General features: G+C 36.4%; 1 protein-coding gene across 1 annotated transcript in view; it reads right to left on the reverse strand.

Moving 5' to 3' along the window:
- Positions 1-22,959, reverse strand: part of gabrb2b (gamma-aminobutyric acid type A receptor subunit beta2b) — a 147,539-nt gene extending 124,580 nt beyond the window's left edge. Inside the window, exons 1-3 of the mRNA XM_030154627.1 lie at positions 22,615-22,959; positions 22,368-22,465; positions 21,642-21,709 (exon numbers count right to left, since the gene is read on the reverse strand). Of these exons, the coding sequence (XP_030010487.1) occupies positions 21,642-21,709; positions 22,368-22,465; positions 22,615-22,697 (249 nt within the window). The 5' untranslated portion in view covers positions 22,698-22,959. The remainder of the gene's footprint in view (positions 1-21,641; positions 21,710-22,367; positions 22,466-22,614) is intronic.
- Positions 22,960-26,088: the final 3,129 nt, after the last annotated feature.

The following is a 26,088-nucleotide window of genomic DNA, read 5'->3' on the forward strand; positions in this document are numbered from 1 at the left end:
ACATATGTATGTATGTATGTATGTATGTATGCATGTATGTACGTACCTAAGTATGTATGTATGTATGTATGTATGTATGTATGTATGTATGTATGTATGTATGTATATATGTAGTATGTATGTATGTATGTATGTATGTAGTATGTATGTATATATGTTGTATGTATGTATGTATGTATGCATGCATGTATGTATGTATGTATGTATGTATGTATGTATGTATGTATGTATGTATGTATGTATGTATGTATGTATGTACGTATGTCCCCTGTAAGTCACTTGGGAAAAAAGCGTCTGCCAAATGCATAAACATAAACATATGTATGTATGTATGTATGTATGTATTTACAGTACGTATGTAGTATATATGTATGTATGTATGTATTTACAGTACATATGTAGTATGTATGTATGTATGTATGTATGTATGTATGTATGTATGTATATAGTATGTATGTATTTATCTATGTATGTACAGTATGTATGAATGTATGTATGTTTTATTTTATTTTATTTTACATCACTGGGGTAAAATTCAGGATTTACCTTTCAGCAAACTATAAATCAAATGATCTGAGTGGAAACAAGAACTCTGCATCTACTCCTGACTGTGTTTTTCTATTTGTTCATGGGTGTTTTCAGAAGAGTAACAGGAAGAAATATGTGAAAAACAGCTTTAATTATTAATCGCTGTTAAGATTCCATCAGATGCCACTCTAACTGTTCTACTCATTACACCAGTAGTTATGATCCTTATCCTGGTTGACGTTGCATTTGGGATATTGCATTTACATGGCGTACTGTCAAATCTGGACGCATACTTCTAAGTATAAACAGTATTCCAGTTAGTAGTTACCTAAATTGATTACAATCATCATGTCTTCCATTCCAAATGTGAGAGATTTTCTTGTTATCAGACAAGTAGAATCGAGGAAAGATGTTTTTTGTTTTTTTTTTACCTGCTGACGGTTTCATCAGAGCTGTCAAATGCTTCCTGGTGTGATGTGTCTAAAAACAATTGATCAGGCCGGGAAACTTTCCAAGATAAAATTTCCCAATCCAGCTGTGTTCGTTCTCCGCTCCCCTGCCGCCGGTGAGAACGTCAGCAAGTAAAAAAAAAAAAAAAACATCTTGCCTCAGTTCTGTTTGTCTGATAACAAGAAAGTCTCTAACAGTTAGTTACCTGCTAGTGATATTTACAGTGTAATGTATTAATTCAGTCTGCTGCCTTACTTTAAAGGAGTGATATTTTGCTTTTTTTAAATGGAATTATGCATTTTAAAACATTTCCTTGTGGTCTACATAAACTGTAAATGCAATGCTTGGGTCTGAATTCTTCATTAATTCAACTCCATAGGTCCAGGATCTTCAACCCTATTTCTGAGTAATGACACCAGAAAGGTCGTTTTGAGCACTGGCCCTTTAAATGCAAATGAGCTACTTCAGGCCCCACCCACTCCAAGTTGTTGGCTGTGCTGCTCTGTCCGGTTCAACCAACAACTGAACATTTTAGGTAATCGACTCAAAGTTTGGACGTATTTTCAGTATGGACTACAACCGCTGCTGCTGACGAACAGTTATGGCGTACTCGGAGAAATGTACGTCGGAAGTCTTGACCTTATATGTAACTAGTTATAGATGTAACAAATTAAGCAGGAATTAAAACCGGTTGTAGAAATCCACTTGATTTTTGCCAAAATGAATATAAAGATAGCTTTGCAGCCACCTAGAGCACAGGTGTCAAACATGTGGCCCGGGGGCCAAATCTGGCCCACCAAAGAGTTCAATCCGGCCCCTGGGATGGATTTGTGAAATGCAAAAATTACACTGAAAATATTAATAATCAAGGATGTTAAAATAATTTTAGGTCATTTCAATCTAAAAATGATCAGACCAATAAAATACTATCCTAATAACCTATTTTTCTCTTTGTTTTAGTGTAAAAAAAAGTTACATTACACAAGAATATTTACATTTATAGACAAGCTTTTTAAAAAAAAAAAAAAAAAAAAAAAAAGTGAATATCTGAAATCTCTTAAGAGAAGTACGTGAAATTTTAATAATATTCTCCCTATTATTTATTAAATGTTTTGTGTATTTGTAGATCCACTGTGGTCTGTAAGTTGTGATTCACATGCATAAATGATAAACTAGGGCATAATATTGTTAACATTGCACTTATTTTTGTGAAGAATTTTCAGGCTCATATTTGCTCACGTTATGTTCGACTACAATTCGTACATGTAAACATTTTCACTACGAAATTTTACTTTTCTCACTCAAAAGTTCTTATCCTATTATTTATATTATTTTACTAGTCTGGCCCTCTTTGTATCATATCAGGGTGTAAGTGGCCCCTGAACTAAAATGAGTTTGACACCCCTGACCTAGAGGGTTCGAATTCAAACTTTTTGAACTATTAGGGTCCAAATACACAAATAAATGTACCAAAGACTGATAAAAGTGGGTTTAGCAAAATGTGACCCCTTTAAGGAAAGTTGGTAGGCTGTGGATGTGTTGGTAATAAAGGGAACCTCAGATATTTTCTTCCATCAGCTGAAACACAGCACAAAAGTTTTGTAGTACATCTGTGTCAGAGACTTTCAATCATAAAATACCGGTTATTTAAAAGTATGTTATGTATAAAATCATGGGCACAGTCATATTTTGGATGCTTAACAAAATGATATTTCTCTCTATATGTGTTTTTTTTTCCTCGCCCTTTAAAACCCCTTTAAAATTCCTGTGACTGTAGAAAACAAAACCACTACTGTCTTATAGGAGTCTTAAATTCCAACATGGTGTTATCCATCTAGGGAGATGAGATCCAGGGTTAAACACGTCCTCAGCTGCTGTACTGTCACTATCACCACATGTGACAAAGATGTGAATGAAAAACAGCCATGACTGAGGGGGTCAGAGGGTCTTCATGGAGGTCAGTGAATGGTTTTCATGTTAATCCACATACCAATGTTTCTGTAGTGTTTTGCATGTGACCTGATCTGTTGCACAATTCATGTTGTTAAGTCAACGTCCAGTTTGATGTTTTACTATGGACTTAAATCAGTTGGCTTTCAGATGCATTTTTTCCATTTAACCCTTTCATGCACGAATTATGAGAACCTTAATCAAGATTTTTTACCTGAGTGTTTTCATTTCTCTTTAAACATGAAAAAAAACAAAAAAAAAAACAATGTAATTGAAAAATGTCTTATAAAAAATAAATAAATACATAAAATAAATAAAAATGAAAAAAAACATTAAAAAAGTAACAATAAAATATAATAATAATAATAATAATAATAATAATAATAATAATAATAATAATAATAATAATAATAATAATAATCAGCTGGACACCATGCGTTTAATTTTTCAAGCAAAGAAACATGTATTTACTGATAAATTGTGTGAAAACTCTGGGGGGGCTTGTGATTTTGGGGGTTTATGCTCAGGGGAGATCTACACAAGGTTACCAATTCATGTCAGAAAAGATATGTAGTGTCTTAAAACTTTAATAAAGATATGTGTAAAAAAAAAAAAAAAAAAAAACAACAACAAAACCCATGAATATACAAGAGAACAGCTGTAGAATAGCTGTCCACTGTAGTGACCAGTATCCATGAAAGGGTTAATCTGCCAAGTATATTAAATTTTTTCACTGAAAAACATCACTTTGCAAGTGAGATGTTTTGCTGCTGCCATTGGTTGTATTTCTGTTATGTTATTTGGTGCCTTTGCAGTAATCCACAACTATGGCATATATGTGACCGTATCCCAGTATCAAACATTATCCTTAGAGTAACTGAAACTACAGGGTGTCTCATAAGTCTCCATACATAGGAGACATAATACATTCTATACATATATGGTTCTAACATGTATTTCTTTATATTTCTTCTTTATATTTCTTCAGCAGTGGAGGACACGCATTGAAATGTGTTCCCGACAAAATGGCAGTCATATAGAGCATATTACAGGGTGGGGAAGCAAAATGTACAATGAACATTTTGTTGTTTTTTCTCAGCAGGCACTACGTCAATTGTTTTGAAACCAAACATATATTGTCATAATCATACCTAACACTATTATCCATACCTTTTCAGAAACTTTTGCCCATATGAGTAATCAGGAAAGCAAACGTCAAAGAGTGTGTGATTTGCTGAATGCACTCGTCACACCAAAGGAGATTTCAAAAATAGTTGGAGTGTCCATAAAGACTGTTTATAATGGAAAGAAGAGAATGACTATGAGCAAAACTATTACGAGAAAGTCTGGAAGATACTATTAAAGAAGAATGGGAGAAGTTGTCACCCAAATATTTGAGGAACACTTGCGCAAGTTTCAGGAAGCGTGTGAAGGCAGTTATTGAGAAAGAAGGAGGACACATAGAATAAAAACATTTTCTATTATGTCAATTTTCTTGTGGCAAATAAATTCTCATGACTTTCAATAAACTAATTGGTCATACACTGTCTTTCAATCCCTGCCTCAAAATATTGTAAATTTTGCTTCCCCACCCTGTATATAAATAAAAATGGTCTATGTCAAGAAACATTTATTTTTCCTATGTATGGAGACTTATGGAACACCCTGTAGAAAAGCACTTGGAGAGCGCAGACCTCCACCAAGGCACATCTGCCCCCCCCCCCCCACCCACACCCACACACACACACACACACACACACACACACACACACACACACACACACACCACAACCAAAATTTAATCATTTATTCATTGTGCTAGTATCAACATTTCCTGAAAATTTCATCAAAATGAGTTATCTTGCTAACAGACAAACAAACAAAGAGACAGACAGGCAGACAGACAAACCCCGATGAAAACATAACCTCCGCCGTTACTTGGCAGAAGTAATAAAGTTTCATCAGGGTTACTTATATGGATCTGGCAGTTTTATGTGCCAACACAAAGAGTAAATGGTGTACTGATGGCTGGGGTACAGCTTCCAATTGTAGACCCCATGGAAGGTAAACGTTGTGGGCCATTCAGAAAATAAATAACACTGGGTTACAAAAAAATGTTTTTTGGAAGTTGTCTAGGTTTTTTCAACTGAATTAGGACCATTTTGCACCGCTAAATCCAAAAATGACATCTGTTTTTCTCAATCAGGTCAGGTTTTTTTGCTAATTTGATTTTGAAAAATTTCATCTTCTCACAAAATTAATTACATTTTTGTGACTTTATCAGTTGATTTTTTTATATAGTTCTCACCCAAAATAGGTTTTAAGAGAAAAAAAAAAAAATCATTTTCTAACAGGATTCCTGTTAGGTACAATGGTGTATTCACTGCAGATGTAGCAGAATACGTCAGGCTTATTTTTGCAAGATCTTCTAGTCGAAGCCATTTCATTCACCTGTAATATTAAAAAAAACATTAATCATAAATTGGCAAAAAGTAAAATCTTCAGAACTCGTTTATTGCAAGAAATATGAAAGAATCGTGTATCATATGATGTGAAAATGCCCATAAATGTAAGCAAAAATGTTAAAAAGCCAATATGTAGCATAGTTCAGAAAGTTGACCTGACTGAGCAAAATTAGTGTGATTTTTGGATTCAGCACACCAAAATTATCCTAAATCAGCTCAAAAAACTTAAACAATAAATTTGTTGTTGACCAGTGTTATCTGTAAATCTGTCGTTGGAGCAGGTGGGTGGTGGTGGTATGCACATACTGTAAGAACTGGAGGTATAGGGGTGTGCTTCATAAGTGCTGTAACAACCGCAACTGGTGTGAAAATTAAAGTACAACTTAACTTTGGATGTCCAACTCCCAGCTTCTATGCCTCTCTTTTACTGTGGAGCTTACACAAAATTTTCACAATTTAAAATCTATATCTGGCGTCTCATTCTCCTCAACTGGAAACACCCTCAACCTCCATCTCAGTGCAGGTGGGTGGAACAGCTGTTACTGTCCATTAGACTTGAACAGCTTAGATTTTCCCTCAATGGCTCCTTAAAGTCATTTGAAAAACTTGGAGACCTCTCTTAAATTATATTGAAACCTTGACATCTCTGCCTGATTGTGATGACTGAGCCCCCCCCCCCCCCCCCCCCCCCCCTCCTTATTTTGTTTGTTTGTTTTATTTTAGCTACTTTTTTGTTGTTTTGTTTTGTTATGTTAATTAGACAATTGTTGTATCTATTCTGTACTGATTACTTGTCAATATTGGATTTACATTAAAGATTGTCTTCTTTTGGGTAGGGTGGGATTATGGGAGGGACAAAAAGAAAAATGAAAGAATGGAAGTCCTTTTTATCACATTGTACTGTCATGCCTGTAAAATTACTTCCAATAAAAAAAGTAAAAAAAAAAAACAAAACAAAACAAAACAAAAAAACTATATCCACTGGGCCCCCTGTAAATGCTGGGCCCCATGAATTTGTCTTTACAGTGCCCCAGACTGATGGTAATGTATGTCTCGATAAAGAGGCTTAGAAATGTTTTTTACTTTCTTATAGAGCAGTGGTTCTTAACCTGGGTTCGATCGAACCCTAGGGGTTCGGTGAGTCAGTCTCAGGGTTTCGGCGGAGGTCAAGACACACACTCAACTCATTAGTCGGGTGTGTGTGTCGGGCTAGGTCCGTGTATGTAAACAAACGGCTTCAGAGGCTCTTTCTCTGATTGACATCCAATATACGCAGTGTATTGTTGTTGCTTATAGCACTACAACACAATCCGGAAGTGTTTATAATCTCTTCCACTCATCTGACGATGAATTATTTGAGTATTTTCCACATCGTTGTTATGACTTTTGCTACTTCCTGTTAACCACGGCGGCAGCCATGTATAGCATTTGTTTACATTTTTCGGTCACCGCACTGGTCAGTTACAATCATGCGATGACCGACGCACCGTCACGGATGGAGAAATCGTATTACTCTAAAGCCGTCAGTCACACTGATTTGCAGTAAATATTCATTATTATTGTAGCCTCATGGAAATTAGGTGATGGGTGTGTGTTAAAATGTTAAAAATGATAAATAGCATAAATACAATAAGTTCATTATTGGAATACATTAGGTTAAAAATTAAAACCATTTCAGTGTGGTAGTATTAAAAAGGTCATGTCTTTGTGAAAAGGTATGTAATTTGTTGTAAGTTCATGCATTGTGTTGGTTTTGTTCTTTGAACACAGTGACGTTAATGCACGGTTCATTTTGTGCACCAGTAAAACATATACCTGTGTCTTGAATTTGAAAAAAATCACATTTTATTTTTTTTAATAAAGAAGGGTTCAGTGAATGCGCATATGAAACTGGTGGGGTTCAGTACCTCCAACAAGGTTAAGAAGTATGAAATGAAGTCAGCCTTTTGTTTTTGGACAGAGAGGGGACAGCTGCAGAAGGAAGGTGAATATTCTCAAATTCTGCTTTTAGCTCCTGTAGCTTTAAACATATTTTGTCTACTATTTTTTTTCTTGTCTGATAATATGACTAGGGACTGAGGTCAGTCCCAAATGAGCTTGTTATGAGTTCTGAATATAGTGCAGAGATCACTTTAACAGTTTGACAGCTCATTTATAACAGTAAAAAAAAAAAAAAGCCCATGTGTCATAAATTCTCACACTGTAATTGAGTTTAGCACATTTCTTTTTATATTTATTTCCTCCTCCACATTTGCAGTGTATTTCAGTGGGTGCATCTTCACACATTGTCTCTACACTTTCATTAGTTACTATGCAACCATCACCGAGCAGGAGTTTGGAGATCATATAAAGTCTGATGAAGGCTGTAAAGATCAGTGTTGGTTTCTGTAAAATCCTTGAAAAGAGGTGATGACATACACATCCAGTTGCTAAAAGGTGTGCAGGATCCCCAAAAAACAGTAGAAAGAATGAGATAAGGTCCGTGCTACCTGTGAGCTCCCAAAAAAATATTTATTCATCTGTCCTTCATCAGACATGGGACTGGTCATGACACACAGCTGTTTATATAACCTCCTAAGACCCAGGAAATATCAGCAAAGTGCAAGCTTTTTTTGTTTTTTATTAAATAAGTGCCTATATTGGAAACATCATGATGCAACAGTTTTTTCAGATGCAGTTTTTAAAATTTTTATGGAATGTCGTTTGTGATGGACAGTTTTCTTTTCTTTTTTTTTTGTATAAAGTTGTGAAACTCCTGTCCACAAATGTGGACAAAAAACCTTTAGCTGGGTCTTAGGAGGTTAAAGTACGCTGGAAAAAATCCAAATCTTGCCAAGTTTATGTTTCTCATTTCTAGTCAACATATCTCATCAAACTTAAAATAAGACATAATCACCTAAAGAGTAACTTTTCAGTGAGATATAAGAACTTATTTTTAGACAATAGTTCTTGAAAATCTTATTTCAAGAAATCTTACCAAGATAGTTTTCACTTGTTCCATTGGCAGATTTTTTTTTTGCTTAATTCAATTAAATTTTGCTATAAATAAGTTCATATATATATATATATATATATATATATATATATATATATATATACATATATATTTGTGATGTTAAAATGGGGTCAGAAAAGGTTGGGAACCACTGCTTTAGGTGATTATATCTTATTTTAAGCGTGACGAGATATTTTGACAAGAAACAAGAAAAATACACTTGGTAAGATTTGGATTTTTTCCAGTGTACTAACTGCAATATCACGTGACAGGTAATGCAAATTATCTCATGTTATCAGTAACTTTCAAATAGACGTAAGTGTCTTTAAATACATAATAATTCATATACAATTCAAGTATATATAATTATATTATAAGTATATATAATTCAAGTACAATAAGCAAGTTTCTTTAAATTAATATAAATACAATGATCAAGTTATTTTAAATACATATAGATTAAATAAAGTAGTTTCTTTAAATCCATATAAATTCATGCATATACAACTATCATGTGGCGATTAATAAAATGTTCTGTGTGTGTATTTTTCTGTCCATCTGAATGTGGTGACACAACCACAGCACTTACTGATAACATCCAATCATTTGCATTACCTGTCACATGATATAGCGATTAGTACTCTATATAAACAGCTGTGTCATGACCTGTCCTATGTCTGATGAAGGGCCGATGCTTGAAATGTCACTATTGTAGTGAATAGATATTTTTAGGAGCTCACAGGTTGTACGGACCGGACCTTCTGTAAAATCCTGCCATAATAAAGTGAGTACAATATGCAGTGTCTCCCTATAATTCAGTGTTTTTCAACCTTGGGGTCGGGATCCCACGTGGGGTCGCCTGAAATTTCTAGTAATTGATAAAAAAAAAAAAAAAAGTACTGCTAAAAAATATTGGGTGAGTTGACAGAGACAATCCCAATCCATAAAAGACATGACAAACTGTGAAGCTGAAACTGAAGCACTGTGGTTCTGTTTATCTGTCAAATGTTCATTGTGGTCAGTTTCAGATGCTGCAGCTCTTTCATAATTCATAGTTTGAGTTCTTGTTTGTTCAGTATTAATTGTCAGCCTTGTAAATCCAAGCTGGACTGACTGTACATATCCTGACCAAGGAAAATAAAATTCCCACTTTGTGCAGTAATCTACACCTGGCTTTTCTGCCTCCGTCCATAATAATAAACATTATATAGACTAAAGGTCATCTAAAATTAACGTTTATTAGCAACATAGTATAGCAAGCTATTACATGATCAAAAACAAATTAATTTTAGCAAAATAAATTTAAAAAAAAAAAAACGGTCTCTGTTCTGAATGTCTGAGGTCGCCAGAAATTTGTGATGTTAAAATGGGGTCATGAGCCTAAAAATGTTGGAAACCACTGCTATAATTCAAACAAAATTAAAAGAAGAAGGGCTTATTATGGTACAGGATTGATTGTGTCACCAATAATGAGTATAATTAACATTACAAGGAGCTAATTAAGGTGAGGCTTCCCCATTTTTACAGTACTTTCCTCTACATTAATGTTTTGATCCCTCCGGGAAAACCTTTTAAAACGATACTGACTATCAAGAAATATTAGCTGACGTCAACTCCTCATCAATTTCCAGTCTGCCCACATCAGCAATAACAGTATTGAAGACTGCAGTGAAATGGATTCAGACAGAACTACAGATGAAGACTTATCGTATCATTTTACAGCTCTTAAGTCAGGATGAGATATTATGCAATACCACCAAAGTGCTTTCACAATCTTTCTTTAGTTTTATTATCATATGGCAAGCGATAATGTCTTGCTTTTCAGCCAACATCCATTATATTGTATCACAGCTGTATAATATAGAGACCACTTTTTAGTGCAAACGTGATGCATTTACAGTACACATCCCATCAAGGATATCCTAATCCGGTGAGCTGTTCAGGGAAGAAGAGCGAGAAATCACTAGGTACTAAAATGGGGGTTCTCTGAAATTCACAGGCCTTTTTCCTGAAATCAATAAGCTCCTCTTGACCTTTATGTGCATCAATAATGGTATTTCTATCTTTTGGAGGAGGATATGAAGTTTAGTTCATCCTCTAATCGGAGTATTTCTTCCCCTGTGGAAACTGTTGGTTTTAGCAGTCAAGTGCTGCAGAGCTCTACAGAAACACATATTGAGACTTAAATGGGAAAAGTGAAGGAGGAGAAGGTGCTAGGTGATCAAGTGAAGAATACAAGAAAGAATGAATGCCTTAATGTCTTCCATTATTCTTTGACATGTGGTTTAATGTGTACCTGTACCATGCTTATGTGTATTACTTAAAATGCGACAAATTGGACCTTTTTATTATGTAAATTACGAACCTATGGGGAGCAGCTATTGTCGGCCAGAAGGGACGTATCGTCATTGATTCCAGGTGATCGAGTGCGAGTAAACAAGCAGCAGTCAGTGAGTGAGATTGAGTGGAAAGCATGTGTTTGCACTCACTGTTTGTGTGGCTGTAAGCTTTTGCACTCCACCATTGTCCTAGAGATGTGACCCAGCACTGGCTGATAAAACTGGTCTGCAATTTTTTAGAAATGATCTGCTTTGGAGATTAAATGTCCTAAATGTTATGTATTTTAATAAGATTCATTGGAAAACAAATGACAAAGGTGCTGGTTTGCTGATGTTTTCAAGGTATATGATAAAGTGTTATTAAATACAGGGTGGGGAAGCAAAATTTACAATATTTTGAGGCAGGGATTGAAAGACAGTGTATGACCAATTAGTTTATTGAAAGTCATGAGAATTTATTTGCCACAAGAAAATTGACATAATAGAAAATGTTTTTATTCTATGTGTCCTTCTTTCTCAATAACTGCCTTCACACGCTTCCTGAAACTTGCGCAAGTGTTCCTCAAATATTCGGGTGACAACTTCTCCCATTCTTCTTTAATAGTATCTTCCAGACTTTCTCCTAATAGTTTTGCTCATAGTCATTCTCTTCTTTACATTATAAACAGTCTTTATGGACACTCCAACTATTTTTGAAATCTCCTTTGGTGTGACGAGTGCATTCAGCAAATCACACACTCTTTGACGTTTGCTTTCCTGATTACTCATATGGGCAAAAGTTTCTGAAAAGGTATGGATAACAGTGTTAGGTATGATTATGACATCAATATATGTTTGGTTTCAAAACAATTGATGTAGTGCCTGCTGAGAAAAAACAACTAAATGTTCATTGTAAATTTTGCTTCCCCACCCTGTATATATATATTAGTTTATGTACATTTATTTATACAATAGATTTATACATCTTCCACTGATAGAACCTGTAAAATGAATGTATTGTCATGTGCAGACAGTGTTTCGAAGTAGATCTGGTAGATCTGAGACTAACATTCCTTTTGAATAAAACCCATTCACTCGTTAATTCTCAAATTTCACATTTTGACCCCAGACTGTATCTTGGAAACTTCAGCCAACCAGGATTTTGGACTAGTTTTTCTTTATCAGTGACTCACACATGGTAAATTTTCCCTACTTTTATTCTGAAGTATTTTACTTGTAGACCAGTGTAATGTGTCATCTTAGACTGGTGTCTGTTGCACAGGGTCAGTGATGAGTCCAACACAGCCACAGTAATCAGACAATACAACGTTACTGCGTCACTACCGGTGCTGGAACAGCCTGTAAAGGAGGAAACATGGCTCTGACCATGGCTGACTGACGGAGCAGTGACTTAGTACTCGCACACACTTGACAACAGGCTATGATGTAAGTTACCTGATGGAACCGCTAGTATTATACGTGATTTTTTGAATTAACTAGCAATCAAAATTTACTACAGGTACTCTTTGACCCTATAAAACCAACTGTATCATATTTGCTACACCAGGTTCTGAGACCTCTATCTAATCAACAGATGAGTTCTTACTTTAAAAACGTGCTGAATATGACCTGATACATGTTTTTGTCCCCTGGTGGATTATCAGCCCACTGCAGCCAGTGGATGGGCTTTTTTTGGCCTTTTCAATACGGTCACTATCGTTAAATCATCCACACACTTTTTGCAGGAAAGTCTTTGCTCCTGTTACGTTAAGAGGAACATTTACATTACCAGTCAAAAGTTTGGACTCTCCTGGTTTTTCTTTCTTTTCATGACTATTTACATTGTAGTTTCTCACTGCAGGCATCAAAACTATGCATGAACACATATGGAATTATGTAGTTAAAAAAATGTGACATAAATTAAAGCTTGTTGTAACCCTAACCTATGTTTTAGATTCTTCAAAATAGACACATTTTTCTTTTATTACTGCTTTGCACATTTTTGGCATTCTCTCAATGAGCTTCATGAGGAAGTCACCTGAAATGTTTTCCAACAGTCTTGAAGGAGTTCCCAGTGATCCTGAGCACTTGTTGGTCATCTGAGGTCTGTCTCATGTCATTTAAATGAGGAGAGTCCAAACTTTTGACTGGCTGTGAAGATCGTTATTCTTTTTTTTTTTTTTTTTTTTTAACCCTTTCATGCATAGGTCACTCCAGTGGACAGTTATTCTCCAGCTGTTCTCTTGTGTATTAATGGGTTTTGTTGTTTTAGTTCCATATCAGCCGACACAGTGGACACTGATGCTCCATCCCATACACTGTAATTCAGACCATTACTGTAACTTTGCTGTTCTTGATAAACCTGATCTGCAGTAACATGTTTGACTGTAAATCAATTATTTGTTAGACAAGAAGGTTTTTTTTGCATATTATCTCCATGAAGTGAATAATTACTAGCATTAGAATATGTTAAAATGTGAGAAGACATCAGATTAGCAGCATTAAAAATGTTTTTATTTCATTGTTTTCATATCACTTTCTGCTATTTTGTTTTAAACACTTGTTTCTTTACTTCAAAAATTAAATGCACGGATATTTTTGTAACTCCATAGGAAAAAAAAAACCCTGATCACATAGTTTTTTTCATGCCTAAGGAGGAATAAAAACACTGAAGAAAAAAATCTTGACTAAGGTTCTCACAATTCATGCATGAAAGGCTTAATAAGTACTTCATGTACTGAAACAATGTGTAGTTACTTGATGACTGATTATTTATGGTACAGTTAAATTGTGTTAATAATGTGGGTATCAAATTTGCAGGTTTTTAAGGTGCTTTATAAAAAGGCCTGATGTATCAAATGTAATACAAAAATATAACATACAAAATGATATGGCAACATTTTTTGTTTGGATTTTGTTAAAAGGTCTAATAATGGGGGGCAGCCATGGCCTAGAGGGCTGGAGAGTTGGCTGGAGCGTCGGCTAGTGACCGAAGGGTTGCCAGTTCAATTCCATGGACTGGCAGAAAAAGCTGTTGGCTGATGTGCCCTTGAGCAAGGCACTCAGCCCCCCCATGTGCTTCCCGGGCGCCTGCCATAGCAAGCCTGCCGCCCCTAGTTTGCAGTGTGTGGTGTGTTCCTGCATGTTCTGGAGATGGGTTAAAAGCAGAGTTAAATTTCAGGGTGTGGTAAATTGTACTGTGTACTGACAATAAAGGATCTTAATCTAATAATCTAATCTAATCTGATAAAGATCTCAATTCCAAAAAATTGAAATTTGTGGTTAGTTTTTAAAAGGTTAGGTTTTACAGGGTTAAATGGGGAACGTGAACGAAGGAGAACGAGTGAAGAATACAAGAAACAAAGAGCGCCTTAGTGTCTTCCATTACTCTTTGACACGTGGTTTAACAATGGCCAAGCCTCTTGCCTTAGGTTGAATGTCTAACATGACATTGGTATTCGGTGTGTGTGTGTCCTCCCCTGTACGTCCACCTCTGAGTCACGCTGACTGAACCCTCGGCCGCTCTAGGTACATGACCTTCCCGCCGATGCCAGCACGCTGCTGGCTCTCCGCATGTGAAGTTGTTAATGTCAGATCGCTCTCTCCTATCCGTCTCTGTCTCACTCTCTTCCTGTCACACACAGCGAGGTGAAAAACCCGACCCCTAGGTCTTACATGATCATAATCCTATCCCTTTTCACCCTCCAAGGCTTGGGACATTTGGCGCTCACATCCAGAACTACTGACCTTTCATGGGGATGTAATCAACACCAGTTACAGCCTCCTCATTCTATGTCTACCTCTAGGCCTGAATGATATATGACAATTTCTACATGCTATGTGACTCAGACCTGGAGAACCTATAAACTCATAGAAATCGTCATCCTCTACCTAGGGCTGTGACATATGAAAAATAACTCATATGCTGGTACAGGTACTTTCATATCCAGAAACCAGTGCTTAATATATTAGTCCTTCTTATCTGTAAATTCAATGAAAACAATCACTCATCTAAGTTAAATGAGTTTGGAATAATATACTTAGTAATGCTATTTTCTTTTTTTTTTTTTTTTTTTTGCAGATTTTCAGTTAAGCATGTAAAAATAATGTAGAATAGGAAGATATGAAACATTCATTATGTCACTCGTACTTTGGGCCAAGTCAAGTGATTATGTAAACCATGACTATGTCTTTGCAAATGGGCCCTGAAGCATCATCTGAATGAAGAAAAATATCACTGTAAAGAGTGTGATTTGTTGCACAGTTAAAGAAATTATAGGGTGTCATAAAATGTAAAGCAGACTATCCTGGTCGTCAGTGGAACTTGATCACAGTTTACGTCTGTTGTAAAGAAATGACTGTCATTCAGCTCTAATATCCACATCAAATGTATAATCATTTTACACTATCAGGTAAAAAAAAAAAAAAAAAAAAAAAAAAAGCAAAAATAAAAACATGTTATTTTCTGTACATCATCCAAACAGTACAGTCTGCTTTGAACGCCTAACTAGCATGAACAGTTCTAACGGACACATAAAAATACATCTGAGCTCAACTTTCTGACAGTATGATAATGTAATAAGTACTTTTAGATTGCTGCTGTTCCTGGTGTATTCCAACTAGAATAACAGTAGGTGCATTTCCATCCAGCTGGTTTATTTGAATTTTAGATTTTCACATTAAAAAACCTGAGTGGAAATGCTAAAAATTAAAAGAATAAATAAATAAATAAATAAGCAGATTTACCAAATTATTCTTTTTTTATGTGTGTGCCTGTGTTTAGTTTTCATTTTTTATTCTAGTTATTTTTCTTTTCTTGTGCTGATGATAATAAAATTTTTCCCTAGGGTATATATAGGGAATAAAGGTTATCCGTTTATGAAACAAACAGAAAAAACATATTAAATGGAAACAATGAAGCACTAGAATGTATGGCTTTGAATAATGGCTTTGAAACAGTAATATATGATCCAGACCAGTGGTTTGGTTCTGTCAGAAAACTTCAGGTTTTTGTCCAAACATTTCTTAAACCTATCAGTCATCAGCTCAGGTGACAGGTGTTGTATGATGACTATATACTGAAAAACCAGGATGTTTATGAAGAGGTAGTGAATGGATATGTGCCCACATTTGCATCTTCTCGACAATTTTCTGAAAATCTGGTTTCACCCATAATGACTTACTACTTTTGTGGCAGCTCCCAAATGAATTTTTCTATATATTTAACCTTTTTTTTTTTTTTTTTTTAAGGGATGTATTGCAATTTATTATAATATTATCCTTTTATTTAGCATTTTTCAGTTTAAAACATGCACTTTCCTATATTTAATTCACATATTCATAAAAACTCAGTAAATTGAAAGGTTATTATATCAGAAACAGAAAAAGCTAGGACTGGGCAAGTTAGTGTGTAATGACCGCGTTAACGCATTCATTAAATAACGCCGACAATTTTTTAAAATCTCACGTTAATGCCATTTTATTCTAATTCCTATTATTCTGCCCCTACTTGTGTGTGTGTAGCGATTAGCTCAGCAGATAGACAACAAGTTTCCCAAGAAAAGCCGGACGCCAAAAAATTCTCTCCAGATCTTTTACTTGAGACTCACTGTAAAACTGCAACATACATACAAAATATGTCTCAGTTCTGTTCATTGCCTTAGTACATTTACATGGCGTTATACATTTAAATGAATGGGGAAAAGACCGCTAGCTCGATGCTAACTTGAATGGGAAAATCCATAGACACACTAACGATTAGCATTTACAGTTAATTTAAGATTTACAATGTCTTTTTATCCAGCAACAAAGGTTCACATCAGATATATTTGATACTATTCATTCTTACAACTGAACATAAAATACTCACAGGCAAACGTTTTTGGGGCCATACAAACAGAGTGAAAGAAACGTGTCTGTTAGTTCTTTCTTATGTCCGAACTGGCTACGGTAACACTGCAAGGACAAAACATACGTTAGTGCAAATTATTCAGACCACTACAGGGCCCCCTTTGCTTGCTTTGAACAACTGAACATCCCATATTATTGGGCTTATTAGTATGAGTACTTATTAGTGGGCTTAAGACTCCTGTCAATCACTCACAACCGGAAATGAACTGGTGTGGACATAAACATGGAGAAAAGTAGTGGTTTGTTCCATGGACGTTTTCATTTTAAATGTCTTCAGATGGTGGGGTTGAGAAGAACAAAGTTGTTTGGAAGCACTACAATGTGGAATATAACATATAACTATGTGATTAATCATGATTAATCACAGAAATCCACATGATTAATTGTGATTAAAAATTGTAATCGCTGCCCAGCACTAGAAAAAACTAAAGAAAAAGTGAAGTTTTTACCAAAGATATCAATAATTGAATATAAAAACAAGTGTCTCCATCCACTGTCATTTGGTGAATTAATGTTGAAGAAGATGACAGTGTTTCCACATTCACTACGGAGCCTCTGAACATCCAAATGGGTCATATCTGATGACCATGAAAAGATGATAAACTGTATTTTACACCAATTATTTACACGTATTGATAAGATTAGTGGATCAGCAGGCATCAAACACTTCAGATCAGTAGATGCTTTTGTTTGTCAGTGGCTGTTTGGGTCTTTATGGGTCAAAAATGCAATAATTTTAACAGAATAGAAAAGCTATAACACTCATAATTAGGTGAATGTAGACCAATGTGGGTTGGGGGGTGGGAGGGTCCTACTTTTCTCCTTTTTTTTTTTTTTTTTTTTTAATTTTTCTTTGTTGTTAGTTGTTTTTTGGAAAACTGGAAAATTGGACATGCTTATATCTGTGCTGAGAGGATATGTATACTGAAACTGTGCCCTATGTGGTGGAAAAATTTACTTTTTATATTTTATACTCTTTATATTTTATACTGTTAGTACATCTTCTTTTAATGCTGAGTCATTCTTCATGCATATGCTTATGTGTGATGGTTACCACTCTGTAACACCCCCGACTCGGGAACAGAGTTCTTACCTGGAGTTAAAACCCAAACACCTAAATGTCTGGATATGTGATGGCGCCTGCATGCTAGATATTATTTAAACAAGGTAAGGGGTAAGAGGCCAATATGACCCCCCCCCCCCCCCCCTTAACTGGAAGGACTGGTATGGAGTGGAGTGGTATGATTTAAAAATGGGGTTGTCATTTGGGTGTCACCATTGGGGGGGTTGGATTTTTGGTCTATATAATCTTTAATATTTTCATGGTTAATCAGACTTCACTTACAGAGTTTCTCTATGATTGACTTCTCAATAAATGCATTTATTTATTTTAACTCTAACTTTCTCTCCTCCTCTTTGTGTGTGGGTTATCAGTTGAACATTTCCACAACATCTAATAATAAGATTATTGAAAAAACAACCAATGCAATAATATTGGATGTAAACCTACCTGGTGTTTATCTCAGTATTACCTCTGTCTGTTATGGAGCAGGTTATTCTACTTTTATGTGTGTTTTAAGTGTTATTCTGTAACAAGTTTAAGTCCAAGGTATACTCTGACATCAGAACTGGTTATGTGACAAATAGACGGAGAGGACATTGTGTCCATTGGGCCATGTATGCTTAGGGGCTCACTGACTTAGTTTAGTAACTCACAGAAAGTGAGCTAGAGGTCTTTGTTGCTTCTAAATGGGTCTGTGCTCTGTGACATTGGTAACAGAGTGCTAAAACAGATGGTTCAAGACAAATCTCTCTGCAGTTCCTTATTTTAATGGCTCCTTTGGAGACATCAAATATATATATATATACTACGTTATCACTAGCACATGTCTCTCTTTTAATGTAAGGCCTTCGACAGGGAGCAGCAGCGTATGATAAAAAAGAAAATATCTACTATAATACACACCAGAGCATGGACGTCCCACTCTGCCATAATGGCTAATAGGGCACTGCTGGATACATCCCTCAGTGACATCTCTCCATTATCCCCTTCCCTCCGCCTTATCTTCCCTCTAAAGAAAGTACACAGGGTGGTTCTATCCTCGCACCAAAATAAGTGGCAGACAGAGAGCCAGATGGGGGAGAGGAAATGGGAAAAAGGAAAGTGCTTCTACACCAGCTGCTATCCTGAAAAGTGGTTACATTTAGAGGAAGGGGGGGCAGATCAAAGATGCTGAAACCATTACACACACATGTGGCTTGTTCTTTTTATGAGATTCCAACGGGTCAGGTGGTAATGACTCCCCTTTCACATTAGAGGCTGTTTAGTGGGCCAAACCTGACAAAAGACTGGGATGATCAAAGAAGCTCTGCTGCATGGCTTTGAGTATTTCAATGGAGGGTTTTTTTTTTTTTTTTTTTTTTTTTGTATGGCCGTGTGTGGGTGTGAGTGAATATAAACCCTGGACCTGGATTTCAGCAGTAGAATTAATAATACATAGAGTAAAATAAACTTTAGGCTGCGCAGTATATTATAACACACATTAGATCATATGACGTTTGATTTTATATTTTGTTAATACACACTTTAAAGTACAAAGATTTTAAACATCAGAATGATACGTGATGTCTGGATATACGGATTAATTAGTGCTAATAGAACCTTTTACAAATATCAATAACTGCAGAACTTGGCTCTGATACTGATCGATGGCTCATATTAAACTTCTGAACACACTTTGGATAATAATAATAATAACTGTAAACCTTTAGAAATGACCCACAATTTGACAGTTAGTGCCATGTTTGGGTCAAGATACACTAAGGCATTACTCTGTTTGTCATTCATTTACTTGACTGACTGATTTATGCACGTATTTAGTACTGTGAATTTCTGATTTCATGTTCAACAGAGATCTTATTGCGTAATTAAATGAAAAATAGGACACTTCTGATTATTTTTCAGGGTAAGGTGAAATCAGATGGTCACTCAGTCATTGGCTTTTTCCTGCAACTATCATTACTATATCGCCCTTTAAAAATCACTCAGCCATTAGTGTGATCAACAGTTTTGGTGGGAAGTTAAGATTGTTCTAGGCTTCATTGCTAATGCTTTAATGAACTATTATAATTAACCCATAAAGACCCAAACATCCACTGGTGACCGAAAACATTTCCTGATATAAAAATTTAAATAACAGCTGATCCACTAATCTTATAAATCCACGTAAATAATTGGTGTAAAATGCAGTTTGTCATCTTTTCACGGTCATCAGATGTCAGTTACCGTGGAAACACCATCATCTTCTACAACATTGATTCACCAGTAAAACCCATGCAGTTTGATAAACAACAATGAATGAAGACACTTGTTTTGACTTTCAGTTAATGATATATTTTGCTAAAAAAAAAAAAAAAAAAAAGTCACTGTTTTCTTCCATTTCCTCTGTTTTCAAATAAAAACCTTTGGATTTACTTTGCGCTTTTTTGAACATCTACATGATCAGTAAATTAAACATTGTCAAATACCTGATTTTTATTTAAGAATGCAAAATACTGAGCATTATATTTGAATAAATGGTGATAAATCGCTTAAGAAAAGTAAAAAAAATAGAGAAAAAATCATTTGGGAACTGCCACAAAAGTAGCACTGAGTCTTCAAGGGTTAAATTATTCTACTAATTAAAGTTTCATCACAGTCTTCATTAGCTGATAAATACAACAAGTGGTATAACATTTGTGTTTGACTATGACGGCCATGACACATCAGGTTTTCCTCATGTACCGTATCTACTGGATTAAATGCACTCTTTTACAGGAACTCACACGTTCACAAATGTAATCTGAGTCTTCTGAAAGGCCTCCATAACTCAGGGGAATACAAATTTAATTAAGAGCTGTGCAGGGCTCTATAGGATAGCACTGTGTGTAGTTGTGTGTCAATATACTGTGTGTGTGTGTTCTGTTCTTCATATTATCTCTATTTGTCAACACGGTCTACAAAAGCACAATGACAACAACAGGAGCTGCAACTGAAAATATTCTAGTGCGTAATGACTGTCTGATGTCTCCGCATGACTCATATCCCAGCTCCTAACCCCCAAACACCTATGTAACACCAGCATATATCTATATATGTGTGTAAAAAAGTCTCAAAAATGAAAACTTGACAACTAATCAAACAGCGGAAGAAAGCACAAATAGATAAATGTTCCAAAAAAAACAAACAGACCTATCGAAAAGATATAAGTCTTATCATAAATCCGTAGATTTAACAGTTTTCTCACCTTGTCGCCCTCGTCATAAATGTCAAAAATGACCTTCCATGAGAATGAAATACAAGTTTTGACTGTCTTCACACTGACATGCAGTTCTCTGATCTCATCACTAGGAGGTGCACTTGTATGAAGCAAAACTTATCTGCACTTCTATTATCCACAGCCCTCAAGTTCCTCCTGGTGTCTTCCACAGTGGATATAAAGCAGCAGTAATAAACCAACTATGACAGCAGAACGGACACCAGTGTGAAACAAACAACATATTAGAATTTTGGATAGTGTTCCTTAGGGGGGTGTATCTTAAACTGTTATTCCCTAAATTATTGATTGTGTTAATAATAATAATCATAACAACAATATTAAAATAATTGATTTGGGGGTTCTTGGTTATGCTCTGTTGTGTATTTGCTTAAAGAATGAAGCAGCAATCAGTTTATGAGGACAAAAGCAAAAGCATTCATCATCTGTCAGTCAATATTACACACACCCTAGGGAGGATTCACTCATCAAGTCTCAGATACAACGATTATTGCCTCTGAAGTCTCAAACCACAACTGATTACAATGATAGTGGAGGTGGTGATGCTGTGTATATGTGTGTGTGTGTGTGTGTGTGTGTGTGGGGGGGGGGGGGGGGGCACAGTCAGTCAGAGCAGCGTAAAGAGGGGTTTCCCTGGTTAGTTTGGGATGGCACAAATGGGATTATTAGCCCAGAATGGTCAAAGCAGAGGTGAGAGTGGCCTACTTACCATGTTGACTTCTGATACCATGTCTATACTGGCTATGTCTATATTCATCCCCACACCAACAGGAGGACCTGGGATATATATATATATATAAAAAGATAAAATAAGAAAAAATAAAAAATAAAAAAGAGAGAGAAGGGGGGGAGAAACATCGTTTAGGAGTGATTGTGCTGCTGCAATACACAACACGTCAGATGAAACGGTTAATACTGTGTGCGTGATGGGAACACAGATTCAAACTTGTAATATTAGCTGTTGTCAGCCGGATAACAGTTGACAGTGTTTGTTTCTGTCGGGGTTAAAATGCGCTGAGGTGCCGTGAAAGTATTGGCATTTAGTCTAAAAGTTGTTGACATGAATTGATCTAACATGACTTCAGTCACAGGGAAAAAAAAAAAAAAGGATGCAAACCAGTGCGCTCATTTGGATACATGTCCAACATGACACTGAGAGTCGGAAAATAAAGCATGTTTTTTTTTTAATCAAACTACTTCTATTTTAGCCCATCATTTCTCACTTCGGTGTTTCTTTGACTGATTTTACCAACACTGTGTGATCATATTCCATTTGGCATCCGAACAAGCCGAGAAAAAAGCTTTTTACTTTCCGAAATTGCAAGACAGTTGTATTTACGCGCGATAATTGTGGTCATTTTTAACACTGTACTGTTACGAAGGCTGACAAGGCACAAAGTCGAACTGTTTTAGGTGATAAGACGAGTTCATTTACCTCCGAAATCTGGCCTCAATCGTATATCATAACCTTTCAACAATCTATCCACCGTTTCTTTGACCAAAGACATATTGCTAGGGTCACTGACACTGGCACTATGAAGGAAGAGAAAAAGAGAACACAGCAGAGTTAAAAGCGAGACGTTCTTGGACCATTAAGTGCCCAAGTATTTTCCATGCCGTCTGTATCACAGTCACACAGGAGGTAAAAAATGAGTGGAGCATCCTCCGACCCTTCCACTTACCTTTGGGCGCACACCACGGCCACTACGAGGGGCAACGACCACATGCTGAAACACTTCATTCTTCTTATTCTGAACACTGCCATACTTAGGATGTGTGTTTATTTCTTTTAGTGAAGACAGACGAGGTCCAACTTATTCTTGCCAGTGCAGTAATTCCAATGCCGGGCGCATGCGTATTCCCGACCACAACATCAAGGAGCAGCGCTGCCGCTGCCGCTGCTGGTGCTGGTGGTGGCAGAGGTAGGACCCAGCGACGGAGCACATTTAAATAAAGATCGAGAGAGTACAAGTTAGTCAGGGGCAGACCGGGGTCTCCCTGATCTGAGAACATGTAGTGCGGCTGTTTGAGGAGTGGAATTTGCAACGGGGGAGGTCGATGGTTCGAGTTCCCGGGGGGGCAAGGTGGAAAACGTGGGTGGGGTTCTCTCGTTTGGGCACTCGTCTAACACCTTTTCGTCATTGAGCAAGGCACTTAACCCTTTTCATGCTCATGCAAACCTGCTCCACAGCTCCAGTAGCTGTGTATAAGTTATTGAAGGAGAACTGTGTGTGTGTGTGTGTGTGTGTGTGTGTGTGTGTGTGTGTGTGTGTGTGTGTGTGTGTGTAGGTGTGTGTGTGTGTGTGTGTGTGTGTGAAGTTAAACGTAAATGTAGTGTTTTATTGTAAGTGATTCACTGATATCATAACCTAGTGTGGTTGTGTTTGAGGTGTGTGCTCTCTGGGGACAGCTCCCGGATGACAGCGCATCACTCCGTCCTGCAGTGTGTGTGTATATGTGTGTGTGGATCTATCCATGGTGCTGAATCCCCTCTCCCTCTCCCCCTTCACAGTGTATGTGTGTGTGGATCTGTCCATGGTTCTGAATCCCCTCTCCCCCCCCTCACTCAGAATGGGGGGTTACTTGCTATAAAAGCATCCCTGCTCCAACAGTTGCTCACGCATCGATCTCCACGCATTCGGGCCTCTGACGAAAATGAGAAGCGTGGCTGAATCCTCTGCGAGGCGCGTTGCCAATGTAGTGCCTCGGGGTTGAAAGCAGGATGCATGGAGCTAAGCAGTATGCACTGAAGCCTACACTGAGAACATCTCTTACAGCCATGCACGCTTGTGGCTCCACGCACTGGTAAGCAGGATGTGCTCCACTGTGTAAACTCGGACACGAGTAGTCATGGATATGGTGGGATCAGAGGCGGGTATTGGAGCAGTGAGCCCTGGTGTAGGAGTCCTACAGCGGCTGGCTGACAGAGGAGGGTATCAGATCTGATCAGGGGACAATGCCTAAGCACATCAGTCTTTAAATATTAAAACATCAGAGATTAATTAACAAATGAAAATAAAACAAAGTAATATTGTTTTATATTCTTAACTCCATTTGACCTGTTGGAGGCGCTGTTATTAACTCTGGGGATCAGAAGAAGGATAAACTGTAAAATCCAATCAGTGCAGCTGATGCAAAACATTAAATGCTTCCCTTCAGACTTGTGCTGGTGTTACTGAGTTATGAAGGATGGGTTTAGAGCTGCACCATAATGTTTTCAACAACTCCTCCAAACACGTGTTCTCAAACAACAATGGCCATTACTAAACATATAATACCAGGGTCAAGTGCCCAGAGTAAATAATGTAGGTAGAAGGTCATTTTTTTCCATCATTGTGTGTTATGGAGCAGCCTTCTGCGACACATCAAACTGAAGTGGTTTAGAAAAGTCAGATATCACTAGTCTAACAAGTCAAATGCTTCCACAATAAAAGTAGTGAAATTTTACTACGTGTGAGTCACTGAGAAAGAAAAATCAAGTCCAAAATGCTGGTTGGCTGAATTTCTAAGGTCAAAATGTGAAATTCGAGAATTAACGAGAGAATGAGTTTTACTCTAAAGGAATATTTGTCTCAGATCTATCCTTCAAAACATTGTCTGAACATTACAATACATTCACTTTACAGGTTCTATCTAGTGGAACATTTATAAATCTATTGTATAAATGTACATAAACCAATATATATATGTAATTACACATTATCATATACCATGAAAACATCCGCAAACCAGCACTTTTGTTATTTTCTTTCCAATTAATCTTGTTAAAATACGCAACATTTAGCGCATTTAATCTCTGAAGCAGATCATTTCTGAAAAACTGTAGACCAGTGAATTTCAAGGAACATATTTGCAGTGACCTCTCCTTGTTTTTTGATGAGTGACATATTTTTATGTGTTAAATTATGGTGGCGTGTTTTAAATTTTGAGTTTTATATTGAATACTGCTTTAACACATTGGGACCATGGTTTGGATATCTGCTCATTTCTCTGACAATCATTTATTTATTCAGTCTGTGCGTAATAAAATTATAAACATAAACACTATTAATAGTATATTAATGCCTCGGTTGTTGTGTGCAAAATGTTAATTCGTCAGACAAGGGGTTAAATGAAATTGTTGAGCTGTAAGGATTATCTTGACGGCTTCTTTTCTCCCATATTAATTACATTCTTCTACACCCTTCCCACAAGTCAGAAGTCCAATTAAAATATGTCACACACTTGCATGAATTACCTTTATATTTTGACTTATCTCACACTGGTCACCCAGGGCTATTTAACAACTTGTTTCAGCATGTCTTGGTGAAAGTAATGACTCCTTCATGTCACTCTTAAAAGCAGTGAACAACACTTCTTTTTCGCACCTTTTAAGTCTGTCTATGTGGCATTTGAAGACCAGTACTAGGCTTCGGAATCAAATATGGTCAGTTATTAAATGCCTCAGCCTGTTACAGATACTAATACCTAATCTATACTATACGTATACACACATATACCACTAATGCAGCCAATAAGTAAATAGGAAATAAACCATATTGGTATGAATATAAAATGCAACAATCAAACTGTCCTGTTAAAGACAGAATAAATGCATGGACTGAGCCTCCCAGTGTCTATAATCACAGCCTGTCTCCTATGAACAGCCTGTCCAAACCTGTCTTTTCTTATTAGCTAGAAACAAATGATTACTGGCATAATTTCAACCTACTGTCTGATTAGTTAAATCCTTCTGACTACCACGAATATTGAAAAAAAAACACAATACATTAGATTAGAATTAGATGTGCAGGACCCCAGAGCAGGGTTTTGAATATGGATTAAATTGTAGTCGTAAATAGGTGCTATAGTGAATTTAATACACAGAAATAGCTCCATTTAACAAAGCACAAGGTACTTAACAAGTACCTTTGACATTGTGTTTGTTTTGGTTTTATAGAATATTAGGATTTTTACCCAAACCACGGAAGGAAAGGCAAGGGGTATTGTTTTTGGTTTGTGTGTTTCTTTGTTTGTTAACACTCTAGCAGTAAAACTAAACATTGAATTCATACCAAATTGGATTAATAGATTGCCAGTGACCCAGAATAGATCTGATTACCATTTTGGGAACAGTAGGTCAAAGTTCAAATTTTTAATGAATTTTTAAAATCTTT

This window comes from Sphaeramia orbicularis, chromosome 14 (genome assembly GCF_902148855.1).
Source record: "Sphaeramia orbicularis chromosome 14, fSphaOr1.1, whole genome shotgun sequence".
NCBI classification, from domain to species: Eukaryota; Metazoa; Chordata; class Actinopteri; order Kurtiformes; family Apogonidae; genus Sphaeramia; species Sphaeramia orbicularis.